The sequence below is a fragment of the Poecile atricapillus genome, chromosome 3 (assembly GCF_030490865.1).
Source record: "Poecile atricapillus isolate bPoeAtr1 chromosome 3, bPoeAtr1.hap1, whole genome shotgun sequence".
NCBI lineage: Eukaryota > Metazoa > Chordata > Aves > Passeriformes > Paridae > Poecile > Poecile atricapillus.
The window spans coordinates 81,103,916-81,118,518 of NC_081251.1; the positions used below are offsets into that span (position 1 = coordinate 81,103,916).

A 14,603-nucleotide genomic window follows, 5' to 3' on the forward strand; every position below is an offset into this window, starting at 1 on the left:
ACTTAGTAACAAAAAAAGAAGTGTTTTGAAGCCTTGAAAGCCAACAAACTACCCATGAACCTCAGACATCTGAGGACACTTCTTCTCAATCTCTATTTCTAAAGAATTTTCTTTAATGAAAGAGTGATTAGAAGGGATAATACCCCCCAAAATTATCATATTTTGTATGACAATACGCATAAAAAAGGGACCTTAAAAGTTTCTAGTGAGAAAACATTCTATTTGAATGAGAAAATACAGCTGCTAGAACAGCTTACCTCACTGGCAGACATGTTCTTCACCTGTTCTGGTTTTAATTCTGTGAAAATAAAAGATAAATGGGCGAGTTTCGTAAGAAAACTTTCATCACTTCTGACAACTAAAACATGTTAAAAGCACTTCTAGTCTGAAAAAAACCCGCTGCAGCTAAAAATTATACCTTTCTGCCTCAACACAGTCTCCTGTATAGAAATGTACATAGTGTTTTTGCCTCCTTCTTCCCCATTTATCAGCTCCTCCTCAAACAGGATGTTCCTACATTCAGTTACTGCAGATGCAGCACAGAGTAGTAGCAGAATTATTCCTTCTTCTAAAGTACGGAAAACAGCACACAAGCCAACAGAGCTACTTCCCCCATATTATTTGTGGTATCCACAACCTCCCTACTAAATTTCAAGAAACAGAAGGTACAGTCAGCCAAGAACACTGAAATAAAATCAGGCAGGGCACATCAGAGCTTCTTGCCCTATGCTGCACTCGTGGGATCTAAACATTCTTGTATCATTAACCAATTTTTTTTTTTTTTTTAAACTCGCAGTGCTCTCATGGTATCAACAAGTAACAGCAAACATTTTGCTACAAGGGTACAAGAAAAAGAATCTAGGCAGGATTGGCAAGGATGGTATCAAAACATTTTCAAAAATATATTGTTTTATATGGACTACAGGAGCAAGTCAAAGACATATGTTGCACAATGTTACATGGTCTCTTCTTGAGATGGACTTGCATCCATATACTTGTGAAGTAAAGCCTGCATACCTAAATGCATAATTATTAATTCCACCTCTCTAAATAAATATATTCAAAGTCTTAGGCAACATGATGTCTCTTATGAGAGCCATTTAATGCAGTTGTTTCCTAGGAAAACAGGTTATTATTATGCAGGATTGTGAAAGATGTGCTTTACAAATTCAGCAGCTGAAAGAAAGTGGGTAAAAAACATTACATTCCAACAGCTGCTTTCAAAAGAGATAGTGCACTGGCAAAAATGCATGTTACAAGATTTTAAAAATAATAACACAAACACACCCACAAAACATGAACATACCTCTCCTCCCCATAAATAATTTAAGAGAGTTGCAACAATTTTTATTTACACATAATAGGCTGATATTACAGAACATTTCTGCTCTGCCTGCCTTAAGTACCTTTCTGTCAAGTAGGATAATACGTCTACAAACAGGACACTAACACCAAATCTTCACAATCTTTTCTACACAAAAATCCTGCTACTGATCTCCACTAAACAAGATCAGTTTCATCAGATGGGGGTACTGGACACATAACTAACTAGTTAAACAAAAAAATAAGAGGAGGTGTTGGAAAAAAGTGTTCACAGTAAAACTGTGTTTTTTTCCTAGTTGGACATGTCAGATAAAGAACAAATATTAAGTAAAACTCTAGTTCATTCACAGCTGTCATCTAGATCACAATTCAACATTAAGAGTTAAAAATACAAAAAGCTATGCCATTCAAACTGTTACTAGAAAAACCCCATAAAATTGCTTGTTTCAGTTTTCCTTCCTTTAGACTTGAAAGAGATTTGACCCATTTATAAAGACAAGTAATGCAATCAGCAATTGCTATTCAAGTAGTAATTTAGCTACAACAGAACTGACACCAGCATCAGAAAGACATTAGTTAAAAACCCCATAAATCAGTGAGAAACACTTCACACTGCTTTTCTCCCATGACAAAAATTTTCTGTTTCACATGGTGAGATGCTGAAGGATTTTGTGTAAATAAGTCTTACAAAGATGCTATTATGAGGAACAGACTAAAATCTAATGTAAAAAGTTAAATTTCAGAGGTTTGAGAGTTATAAAGAAAATATATCTCTAATGTCAAAACCTCAATAAAAATCTCTGCAGCTTACCTCGAATGGGGCCTAGTGCTGCATCCTTCGCTAATGCAGTTAGGTCACTTCCAGAGTATCCATCTGTCATTCTTTGTCAAAGGAAAAAGTGTGGTCAAGAAAGAAGGAAAAAAACCAAAAACCTGCTTCAAACCACATCAATTTAATGTCAGATAATCAAAACGTTAGTTAATCAGAAGAAGTATTACTTTAACGTTATTTTGCAAGTTTAATAAATCAGAAGTGCATTCACTGTAAGTGATCTTTCACAGATTAAATTCAAAACACAGATACTCAAGTCCCAAATAACATTCTAGGAAAAAAAAAGGTGGCAACTAGGATTTGTAGACACAACTGACCCCAAGTACATTTACTGTCTGTTAGGAGAATTCTGTAGTTTATCAACATTTGTCAATTACCATAAAACCAAAACCTCAACTGTCCTGTACTCTTTCAATCCAATCAGTAAAATGAGAGAAACTGGTATCACGTGTTTAATATGATACAAAGTGAACTGAAAGGAAGGTAAATTCTACTACCCACTGGGGTATATTTGTTTGTTTTATAAAGATGGCAGATCATCCAAATCCTCAGAACTACAAGGTAGGAAGTGAAAAAAAAAAACAAACCCAAACCAAGAAGCCAAACTCTGTGGGAGCTGTTCCAGAATTAGACTTAATATCCAAGTTAACCAATGAAATACTTTGGAGAATAAAGGCCTCCACTGAACCAAGAAGCAACCAATACAAAATGCCAACATAAGTGAAATTAAGTAGTACAGGTTACCTAAAGGAAAGTTGAAAAACAAAACCACCACCCTTGTAGAGCAGTGACTAGCTGCAGCAACAAGAGCTTAGTCTTATGGAGATCATGAAGTCTGTTACAGTTTATAGATAAAGTTTATAGAGAAGCAAAGCAACACAAAATCATAATGGAGGTTAAATATTTCTATCTTTCAAAACAAAGAAAGATGGAAAAAGAAACAGGCAGGATGCTCAACTTCTACATTTTCTCTAAACCCGTTAAAAAAGGTGTACTCAAGTTGCATTTGTAATTTGGTTCCTGTATTTGCAGTTAGAATACCAGACACTGACTGTGTTTTTCCTCCAGTTAGCTACTATTGCAGCCTAAATGTGGCCTGAGCTAACAGGGAATGTATTCAGTTGGATTACACATCAATTTCTGCAACATTACTAAGAGGCTGACAAACGCTGCATCCAAGACTGTGCTAACCTCTGCTGTACTATCACAAAGAGAAAAAGACTGAAGTATATCCACCTGCATATCTTTGCTATTTCGTGCTCTGTTTTCACTCCTTCCTGCCCTGCCTGCTTTTTAGTCTAATCTCCTTTACACCCATTATTAGATTTAGGTGACTAACAGCAGTACTGCGTCAATCTCAATGATAAAAAACATGAAACAACTCCATTTCATAACAGGAGGGAAAAATAACATTTTCCCAATCAAATCTGAAAGTGCAAAGAACCTAAAATTACCCAGTGCTTGCTCTGCTATGTCGGTAAAACATTCAACAAGCCCAACGAGGCACCAGCAAAGAGACCTTGCCTTTTATTTGAAATGAATGCCAAGTGCAAAACTGGCACTATCTTTTTGCATAAGGGAAGAGAGCTGGACTCCTTGAGGGATGGGTGGAAAGAAGCATCCTCCTCCCTCCTCCTCAAAGGAAAGGCATGTTTCAACAACAGAAACCTGACTGGGTGTATCCTATATATGTATATATAAAAACACTTTTAGACAGCCTGACAGGGAACCATCTTCCCCAAATACATGCATTTCATGCTGTGGCTGTCAGATGATTTACATTGGTTACATTTTGAATGAAGTAAACAGTCTGAATGAAAGCAATAGAGGAATATATTTATTTAGTATGGTTACAAAATACTTACCTAGCTAGTTGAGCCAACTCTTTTTGGGTTAATGGACTTCCTTGCTTGCTTAGAAGATTTTTTAGCAAAATCAATCTTGTCTGAAAAGAAGATAAAATTATCAGATGTAAAACTCATTCTCACAGAACACTTAAAATTGTGTTTCAAGACTAGAACTACGCTTTTGTCAGTTTTGCTTTTGTGCTTCACCAGTTTGAACTTGCCTATAGCGATTGTGCAATTAGAGTGTACAATATCATCTATTCAGGAGCAGAGATAAGGACTGGGTAAAAACAAGACCAAGAGTCTAACTACTAGTATCAAGAATACGTCATTAGAATCTTCATCAAAAGTACTGATCTCCTGTTGAGCTGAAAAACATTAGGAAAACTATCTTTTGCAATAAAACACTCTCATTCAGTGAAACAAACATGCCCCTCTAAGTCCTACTTCAGACTTGCCCATGTCTGCCAGTCTGTAAGCAACATCTAGTCAAGAAATACTGAGTAGCTACCACCAGATTCACTGCTAGTGTGAGTGCAAAAAAAAAAAAAAGGAAAAAAACTTAAAACTAATGCACAGTGTATATGGTCAAGGTGAGCCAGAAGTTAGTTCACAGAATTGTTATCATCAAAGGGATGTTAAAAATTGCCTCTAAGTGTCTGAAAAATATGAGTGGAAAACAATACTTACTTCTTCGTTTGGTAAAGACACATATACCCGTTTGGTGAATCGTCTGAAAAAAAACCCAAACATGTATACGTTGTTCACACTATTCTGTAACTATCTAGCACATACAAATCCTTCATTTGATTTGTTTAAGTGACGAAATTTCACTTCCGTCATCAAGTTCTAGGAAGCAGAACTGGAGATTTTGAAAAATCCACCAACAACCAAACAAAAAATATGTACAGTGGCTGGTGCTACCCTACACTTAGCTGAAGTTATAGGACTCCTCCCGGAGGGGAAACAATCTAAAGGTAGAAATACCAGTGACTACCAGCAATGAAATGAAGCATCTCTTAATTTTTACACAAGTCTTTGGAATAATTTCTTCAGGCAGTGCTGACACATCTATTTTCCTCAATCAAGAATGAAAGGGGAATAAAGTATGAGTACTTTTAACAAAAAAGTCCCAAGGCAAATCTACAGCAAGATCTGTAATTGCATGGGATGGCAGAAGACAATACTCACAGAGAAGTAATACTGGATTTCTGCTCAATCTAGAATACTGATCAAATTTTCTCCTTTATTCTGCCATTGAGATCCAAATAACAAAAAAGCAAAATATTAAGTTCAAGAAATTTAAAAAATGCTGACTTGTTCTCAACAGGTACTACTGTTTCAGACAATTTCAAGACTATCATGATTGTGCAGATGCATCTCAAAAGAAAAGAGTAAAGCCCCTCTTTGAGAGGTTAAATAGTTTAGCCTTGCTGAACAGCTTTTACTTATTACAAAACTTCACCAAGTTGCTAGGCAAAACCTGTTCTTCATAATGAATATCATCTTACTTATGTTCAGAAAAAGAGACACTTCAGTACCTGAGAACAGCATCATCAAGCTCCTGAGGCCTGTTTGTTGCTCCCATCACAAGTATTCTATCCTCTCCAGAAGACTGCACCTATATAATGTTAGAAGGCAAGACAGCTTTCAGTTTACACAGTCTACCAGAAATACAACAAAACCACTTAGAGACTTGCCATGTATTCAGCACACTGATGGGATCTTCATATATGTATGTACATGTTTTGGTTTTTTGTTTTTTTTCCATTAGGGTAGGTTTAAAATAATGTTAAGTCAATCCAGGAAAAGGTAGGGAAAAAAACCAAAAAAAGTCTTTCTGGAAAAAAGTAAGACTATGAAACTGTAAAAGCCACTCATAAGTTTAGTCACCAGAAGATAATTATGTTGAAAAAGCCAGAGACTTTCTGCTGTTTTGGAGTTTTAATACCAAACACCATTTTGAAGATAACGTGAGAATCAAAACTTTAAAGTGTAGCCATAAGTACAAAATCAGAACAGAGATCTATCTAACACAGGCCTTGCATGAATCCAGTAATCAAAGTAGGCTATAAAATAATCATAATAGCAGAAAGACACAAGAATTTCGTTCCCAATTCACTCATTTTATACCCAAGAATATGGAGACTTAGAGCTTCCAAACTTCAGACAAAACATTGGGCTATCAGAGACATAATTATTCGCTTAGCATTCAATTCTTCATAGGTTTAGATTCACTGCTACCTTACCATGTTCAAAAAGTTCCCCAAAAATACTGTATGACATAGTCACACCTTATATACTAAGTCAGCAAATTTCGTGTTATGCTTATTTTTCCTTTTCCATTTTAAGGGATAACTCTGCATGTGTGTGTAATAATTTCTGTATATCACTGTCTTATTTGTCTGTATCGGCATTATTTGTCCCGATTCATCCATTTTGGAGGTTTTCCCAACCTTGCTGTCTCTCCATGTTGTTATCTGCTCTTCCTGTACCTCATTATTATTGCCTCACCAATGTAGCAATATTCCACTGTGCTAATGGAACACAAACTAAAATTATTCAATACAAGAACAGTGCTGCAACAGAAGAATATTCAGATACTTTTTTGTATGTGTGTCCCACTATGAAATCCAGTTTCTCTTCCTGGGTATTGCATTCATGCCATTAAATACTTGTTACTGGATTCTGTCTTCTCTAACTTATGATGCCAAGAAAAAAGCTAGTTCAATGAAAGGTGTACTAACACAAAAATGAATCCTTCTGATGTGTGAGAGCTATGTATATGTAAGATACCTATATATATGTATATATATGCATATATATAATCCGAACTAGTCTGTTTGAAACTCTCATCCCTCAAGTCTCACCCCTTGACAGTGTATTCTTGTGACACATTCCTTTGAAACCAAAAACTATTTAAAAGCCATTTAATCTTGTTTTGCTTTGCCAGAATAAAGAGAAGTGATTCATTAAGCCATGCAATTACAAACATGGATTCAGCTCTCCATGACCCTCAAATGTCCCTCTTGCCCTGTAAGAACAGTTGTCTTCACAGCTCCTTTACTACTGCCATCTGTTATCCTTTCTTTTTTGTCCATAATCTTACAACACAGTATTAAAGCTCATCTCCAGATTGTTACTTTTTAGTCCAGCTGCATCTTCCAGAAAAAAGAATAACACAGTAAGCAGGTAGAAAATTAAGAACAACCAAAAAAAGCTGTTTGCCCATTTTGGTGAGGTGGGAGGGAGACTGAGCTAAGCCCCAGCAGCCAAACCCATTGTAATTCACCTATACATTGTACTGGCACCCACTACATTAGACAATTTAGCTAAATCAAACCACACCAAGATTAAATACTTACACCATCAAATTCTATTAAAAATTCTGTTTTTAGACGCCTGCTAGCATCATGTTCACCTTCTCGTCTTTCACACAAAAGGCTATCAACTTCATCTAAAAAACAAAGAAATACATCTTAATTAAACATGCAACATCAAAGTCTTTGTATTTGCCTAAGCTCCTTTGCTAATATAGGGCCCCATTAAAAGACCAGATCATTATTCTTTAGGAGACAGACAGATTTTAGCAAAGTTTAAAAACTTGCATGGTGTGTTGGCCTTTGAATAGGTAAGGCCAAGCACAGATTAGAGGGGGAAAAGAAAAAAAAAAAAGAAGGCAAAAAAAAAGAAGGCAAAAAAAAGAAGGCAAAAAAAAGAAGGCAAAAAAAAGAAGGCAAAAAAAAGAAGGAAAAAAAAAAGAAGGAAAAAAAAAAGAAGGAAAAAAAAAGAAGGAAAAAAAAGAGAAGGAAAAAAAAGAGAAGGAAAAAAAAGAGAAGGAAAAAAAGAGAAGGAAAAAAGAGAAGGAAAAAAGAGAAGGAAAAAAGAGAAGGAAAAAAGAGAAGGAAAAAAAGAGAAAGAAAAAAAGAGAAGGAAAAAAAGAGAAGGAAAAAAAGAGAAGGAAAAAAAGAGAAGGAAAAAAAGAGAAGGAAAAAAAGAGAAGGAAAAAAAGAGAAGGAAAAAAAGAGAAGGAAAAAAGAGAAGGAAAAAAAGAGAAGGAAAAAAAGAGAAGGAAAAAAAAGAGAAGGAAAAAAAAGAGAAGGAAAAAAAAGAGAAGGAAAAAAAAGAGAAGGAAAAAAAAGAGAAGGAAAAAAAAAAGAAGGAAAAAAAAGAGAAGGAAAAAAAAAAGAAGGAAAAAAAAGAGAAGGAAAAAAAAGAGAAGGAAAAAAGTCTTTCTGATGACAAATTGTTACTCAGGACAACCAAAACACATTTTCATGTTTGAAGTTTAATGGACTTAATCAGTGAAGAATTTTTCTTTTTGAGACCTCTTCCCATTATTACCACCAACTAAATAATGTAACAATGATCCAACACGCTTTTTATGAACTACTGATTGGCTGGCAGGTCATATCTGACACAGTTGTCCTGAGCTGCAGAATTACTCAAAAGAAGTTTACCCAACTATTCCAATAGTTAATTACTTACTAATCTTTGGTAAGTAAGATTATTTAATGAAGTAAATCAAAGTTAACACCTATGGTCTTACCAATAAAAATTATAGAAGGTTGAAGTTCTCTGGCTACTGCAAATAGAGCACGCACCAGTTTCTCTCCTTCACCCACCTAAAATAACAATAAACTGGTTTTATAGGGGCTTAAAAATTTTTACGAGACAGCTAACAGAAAGACCTACAGAAAATCCTGCTGGTAAGCAATCACACTCAGTCCATTTATACATATTCAGACTATCACTGCTTCAGTACATACAATGGTACTGTTTACATCCTAAAAGAAACACTGTAACTTCTCTTACAATTCACAACTGAGTCAACTGTCAAGAGATTTTTTGGTGCCTAAATTACCAGAGTGAAAGAGACCTGGGACCCAACTAATTCACTTTTTAAAGGTGAAAAACCCCACAACCAGTCATCTGCATTACTGCCAGAGACACTGCTGAGCAGAAAAAAAACTTTGATATTGATTTATCACAAATACAAAACAAAAATTTTAGTTCACAAGTCACTTTTTAAAAACTACCTTCATTATAGGTTATCAGTTCACCAAGGACTCCTCAGAAGTCTCTGGCTTTCTTAAGCCCTAATGAAAGCATGGGTGTTTTCAAGTCATTGTATTTTCCAGCTACTACTTACATATTTTGAAGTCAGGCTCGCTGCGCTGATGTTAAAGAAAGTAGCATTTGATTCTGCAGCAACTGCTTTGGCCTAGGAAAGGGGGAAAAACAAAAGCACTTTTAAGAACTATCATGTTGAAGATAGTTCTTTGCATCTGTAGTGACTACTCATGTCCTGATGGACAGTTTTGAAAGGGAGCACCTTGTAAAAATGGCATGGAAAACTTCTGCCCAGGCCATTTACAAATGAGAATGGCTATGCAGTCAAACCAATAGAGAAATTTCCAGACTCCCATAGACTTCTCTAATCCTATTAGCTCCATAGCCAACTACAACCTGCTTTCAGAAGAATAAAAGTCTCCATTTCTTTCAATTTAACCTGAATAGACATTTAAGCCGATTTTAACTAACTTAGGGTGGTAATTTAAGGCATCCATTGGATCAAATCACATAAAAAATTACGGTATTTTTTCTCCTCCTTCATCTATGCAAAAGCTGTTTTCAGAGGAAAGCTAGGGAAAATAATCAGCTGGAATACTCATTCAGACTACCCTCTTCTTTAACAGTTTCACCACATTCAAGAAATTATGATTCCCTGGTTATAGAGTCTAATTTTAGTGATTAGCAATTATATTCCAGTATGTCATACATAACAGATGAGCCTACATGAGCTGCTCTACATTCACACTCCTGCACTTCAGAGCTGATCCAGCTCCAGTGTCAGCAGAGTGTGCAGCTGCAGCCACACCATGTGATCAGGACGATGTGCCCGGCTCAGCTGCATCAGGACACTCGATGCTCCCTGGCTGATGCATAGCCATGGCGCTCCAGTTCCCTCGATCTAGCACACCAGGCTGAGAAAAAAAGCTGCAGCTAGGCAGCCCTTACATTCTTTGCACAGCAGTGTGCAAGTGAGACAACTCTTTTCTTTGCTACTGTGCTCTCTCCCCATTTCCAAAATGTACTTCTAGTATACTTCATATAAAGCAGATAATTTCTGATTAATCACTGCTGTACAAAACAATTAACCCACTTCCTTTTGCTCTCTATGAAAATGAAACCTCGACTTGCTGGTTTAAGTTTTAAAATATTACTTGTCATAATGAAAATAATTTGAGAACAGTTTAGCAATTCCCTCCATAAAATCCAGAGTTAAGAACAATTTTGCGTTTTTATATATAAAATGACTCTGTAATACACAGTCTGTAAGAATGTACAGTTTATTTGTCCAAGCCCCAAATTGAAAGCCACCCCTTGTGGTTACATTTGAAGCCCACTAAATCATGCATGAAGTAATTTTCTCACCAACATTGTCTTCCCATTTCCTGGTGGGCCAAACAGCAATAAACCACGTGCGGGAGCTCTCAGACCTGTAAATAACTGAGAAGGGCATCATCATAAGTTATCATCAAAGACTTGAATAAAATGTTGCTTTACCTTTGTAAGAGAATAGTTTAAGACTGAGGACGCTGGCTAGCACTGATAGGAACGGTAGCAGTGAGTGCCACAACACTACAGGCTTTGAGAGAACTACACTGTTACTAACTTGACCTAATGCACACCACTATTGTTCCCTACACAGCAGCTAAATTATGTGGTAATTGTTCTGGGCCTGCATGTACTGTGAAAGCAGTTTAAAATACTTTCCACAAGACACACTAGCCTATCAAGTTTAAAGCATCAATTCCAGTTAAAAAGGGAGTAATGCAGGTGTACAGTAGGAGAGCTAAAGCAGTGTTTTTACTAATTCCATACAGAAGAACTCCTTTATCTTTCCTTATTAAATGAAACTTGAGAAGACAAGCTTTCAACAATATGATTTGAAGTATTACTTAACAAAAACCTACTCTCTCTATGCTACTGATAATCATCTCCTCTCTCTCACTTTCAACTAGATTCACCTTTCCTAGTCTATAAAATTGTGCACATCATATGTAGCAAGTCTACAAATTCTCACAGAATACCTAACTTTTAGTTATTACTCTAGCCTGTTTTCTCTAGCACTTCGTCTTTATCCCTTCCCTCAAAAGTTTCAGAGTATCTCTTTTGGTCTCACACTCACCCCTCCCTTCCAGCTTCCAATAATTCCAATAACCAAGCAGGAGGGTATCCCATATACATCCCACATGTAAACAGTACTGTTGGCAGGCATTTCTTTCCACAATACCCATGACAACGAATAGCTCCATTACCAGTTTTATTTCTGCCATGACTGACCAACACGTGCTTTCTCTATTATTTCATCATCCACAGCATTTTATTTGTGCTTGACTCTGACCCCTAAAAGTAGTTACCCAGCTATTCACTGAGTGAACACTCCAGTGTTTCTGCTTTCCATGCTGCATACCACCATGTGCATTCTTTGTCTGACTTCTTTTGTTTGAAATAATTTTTGCGGAGTTCCACCATTTTCACATAGCCCAGATCAAATCTGTAACTCTTCCTCACCTTGATCATACCTACAGTTCAGCTGCACTAACATTTATTACTGAGATACACAAAGCTTTTCACACAAAGTTTTTATTAACAGGCGAATTATACTGAACATGGTCTGAACTAACTGCTAGCATTTCATTACCATCTTACCACTGAAATGGTTGCAGCCAATATTTCCTGCTTATGTACCTCAACTTTTGCTCTCCTACAAAAAATACCACTGGCTTGTTAAATATGAATTTGAGTTCAAAACTCATTAAGATTAAAACGGAACTAGTGTTAATTTACTAAGTATCCCCCTATAGTTGCCATGTCTACTACTGTGTTCATTTACAAAGAATAAAACCAACCCTCTCTACTTCCAAGGAAAGTTTAAAAATTTATGTGATTCTCTGCCCTTATTTCATCTCAACCTACACCAAGGTCAGGCCCATTGCTAGCTACAGGAATATGAAACAACTTTATCAAAGATACCACAGTACTGGAAAAGCTACTCCAAGCCTCCCATCTCCAAGTCCTTCCCACCCAGCTCACAGTATTGGTGTCACTGAACAACACACTTGACAGACTACTGCACTGCAGTAACAGAGATGCTATAATGACATCTTCCTTCTGCATAACAATATCTGAGCACACATATTTGTTGCCAAAGCTTTTTGCTCCTTACAGCTCATATTTCTGTGATGCTATGCCAGGTTTAGGGTTTCTTTCCTATGCTGCTTCAAAATCAGTTAAGCATTAAGGGGAAAAACCACAAAGCAATTTCAGTCACCTGTCCATGTAACAAATGGGACCCACAAAAAACAGAAAGTACAAACAGCAATTTTTCTTCAATAATCACAGAATTATATAGTGGGCCTGGATTGGAAGGGACTTTGAAGATTATCTACTTCCAACTTCCCTGTTGTGGGCAGGGACATTTTCCACTAGACCACACTGCTCAAAGTCCCTTCCAATCTGGCTTTGGATAACTACAGGATGGGGTATCCACAATTTCTCTGGGCAACCTGTTCAAGTGTCTCATCATCCTCCCAATGAATAATTTCTTCCTAATATCCAAATCTAAACCTACTCTCAGTTTGAAGTACTTTTCCCTTGTTCTGTCACTACTTGCCATTGTAAACAGTTCCTCACCAGTTTTCTTTTAGGTCTCCTTCAGGTACTGAAATAATGTAATTAAGGTCAGCCTGGAGCCCTCTCTTCTCCAGGCTTAACAACCCAAATTCTCACCCTTTCCTTACAAGAGAGGTGTTCTAGCCCTCTGATCATCTAGCAGTTCCTCCTCTGGACTTCCTCCAACAGGTTCATGCCCTTCCTGTGCTGGGGACCCCAGAACTGGACACAGCACTACAGGTGGGCTCTCATGAGAGCACTGCAGGAAATCATTGCACACAATTTCCTTAAAAGTACTGCAACTCTTAGTAAGTTCAGCTTTAGAAAATGACCAATATATTTTTTCCTAAAAGTAGCTCAGAAAATTCCAGTAGTATGCAGAAAAGGCCTGAATCTAGGCAGTCACAGTAGTTGAGGTACCAACTATGATAAATAAAAGCCTAAATGATCAGCTTCCATAGAGCCAGGTAAAGAGGAAATCTGCCCTCAAATGTCACATATTTCAGTGTATTTGTTTGTTGACTACACTTCTTTGCATCCTCTCCATCAGTAAATAAACTATTCAGTGTTTAACCAATATCCTCACAGAGAGGATGACCACAGTAACAATAATGTTCTTCAAATCAGATAGTGTCACGACCTAACTTACCTACACAAATCTCCCACTTCACCCTTCCAGTTGTGGGCTTTGTCCTTTACCTATGGCCATATAGGGCTGGACACACAGCTATAGCTATCTGGAACAGCCTGACAAACAGTGAGAAATTTTGTTTGCTTGCTTTTGCTGTTTGTTTGTTTTATACGGTTGTGGGGGTATTGTGGTTTTTTGGTTGGTTTTTTTTAGGGGTCTGTGGTTTGCTGATTTGATTTGGGCTTAGGTTTTTTCAGGGATTCTTTTTTTTTTCTTGCTGCAACAGTGATTAAATGGAAGACAAGGAATTTCATATATAGGAATCCTATATTCTCCTTTTCCAAGATGGCTAGGACCCTACAGCTACCCATCACAATCACAATCAGTAAAAACAGGATTAAAGAATCATCATTTCATGTGTGAACCACAGCACATTTCTTTGATCCTGTCACAGATTGATAACAATGCCCAGTTACTTACCTCAGGTCTAAGAGAAGGAAGGATAACAATTTCTTGCAAAGCTTGTTTAGCCAGTTCCTGCCCTGCGATATCATCAAATTTGACAGCTGGCCCACTAACAAAGAAATGGAATACTAATTAGTCTAACAATGAGATACTCTTTTTCAGTTGCAGCTGACTATTTTAATGCATTTGACTATTTATACAGAACCCTTTTGAGAAAATCAACAATTTATATTCTTAAGTATTTTAAAACATCCTTTTGCCATCCAAAAAATCTTCAAAAAAACCCAACAAAGTAGAAGTACTCATTTCATTTCAAGTGGTCCAAGATCATACTGAATGCTAAACTGATTTACTGGACTGAAAAGCCTACTTTTCTTCATACTTACCTATCAACAACTTCATTTAGGATAAGATTAGCAAGATTGCTGTCCACATTTCTAAATATCTTCGTGTCTTTCTTTTTTCGAGGAGCAGTTGTAGGGGTAGAAGGTTTATTTGTTCTGCTATTTTTAGGAGCAGCCTGGAGAGAGGGGAAGAAAAAAAACCAAAAAACTCCAGATCAATACTTTGAAAGTGCAGTGTTAAAATAAGATCTAAATTTCATCTGTTCCAGTAAAACAGCATGTTAACAAATATCCAATATTCTAATGCTGTATTTTGCTACAAATCGTATTACCATATTAGTCAGCCACAAATAAGAGTATCTTAAGCTCCAGTGGTGAAGGGTCTTTGATTTGAGGTTTGTTTGATAATTCATTTATTTAACTACACTATTTCCCCCCAGCATTGTCTGGAAATAAGCATCACAAACCATCTTGGGTTC

The 14,603-nt window shown here is 36.6% G+C and overlaps 1 protein-coding gene across 5 annotated transcripts in view; it reads right to left on the minus strand.

Annotated features, from left to right (window-relative positions):
- Nucleotides 1–14,603, minus strand: part of SPAST (spastin) — a 39,664-nt gene that overhangs the window by 6,593 nt on the left and 18,468 nt on the right. For all 5 annotated transcript variants that reach the window (XM_058835286.1, XM_058835290.1, XM_058835289.1 and 2 more), the window contains 11 exons: nt 14,167–14,300; nt 13,796–13,889; nt 10,441–10,515; nt 9,155–9,226; nt 8,552–8,627; nt 7,368–7,459; nt 5,544–5,623; nt 4,693–4,735; nt 4,021–4,100; nt 2,135–2,205; nt 258–298 (listed from right to left, as the gene is read on the minus strand). In XM_058835286.1, coding sequence (XP_058691269.1) covers nt 258–298; nt 2,135–2,205; nt 4,021–4,100; nt 4,693–4,735; nt 5,544–5,623; nt 7,368–7,459; nt 8,552–8,627; nt 9,155–9,226; nt 10,441–10,515; nt 13,796–13,889; nt 14,167–14,300 — 858 coding nt within the window. The remainder of the gene's footprint in view (nt 1–257; nt 299–2,134; nt 2,206–4,020; nt 4,101–4,692; nt 4,736–5,543; nt 5,624–7,367; nt 7,460–8,551; nt 8,628–9,154; nt 9,227–10,440; nt 10,516–13,795; nt 13,890–14,166; nt 14,301–14,603) is intronic.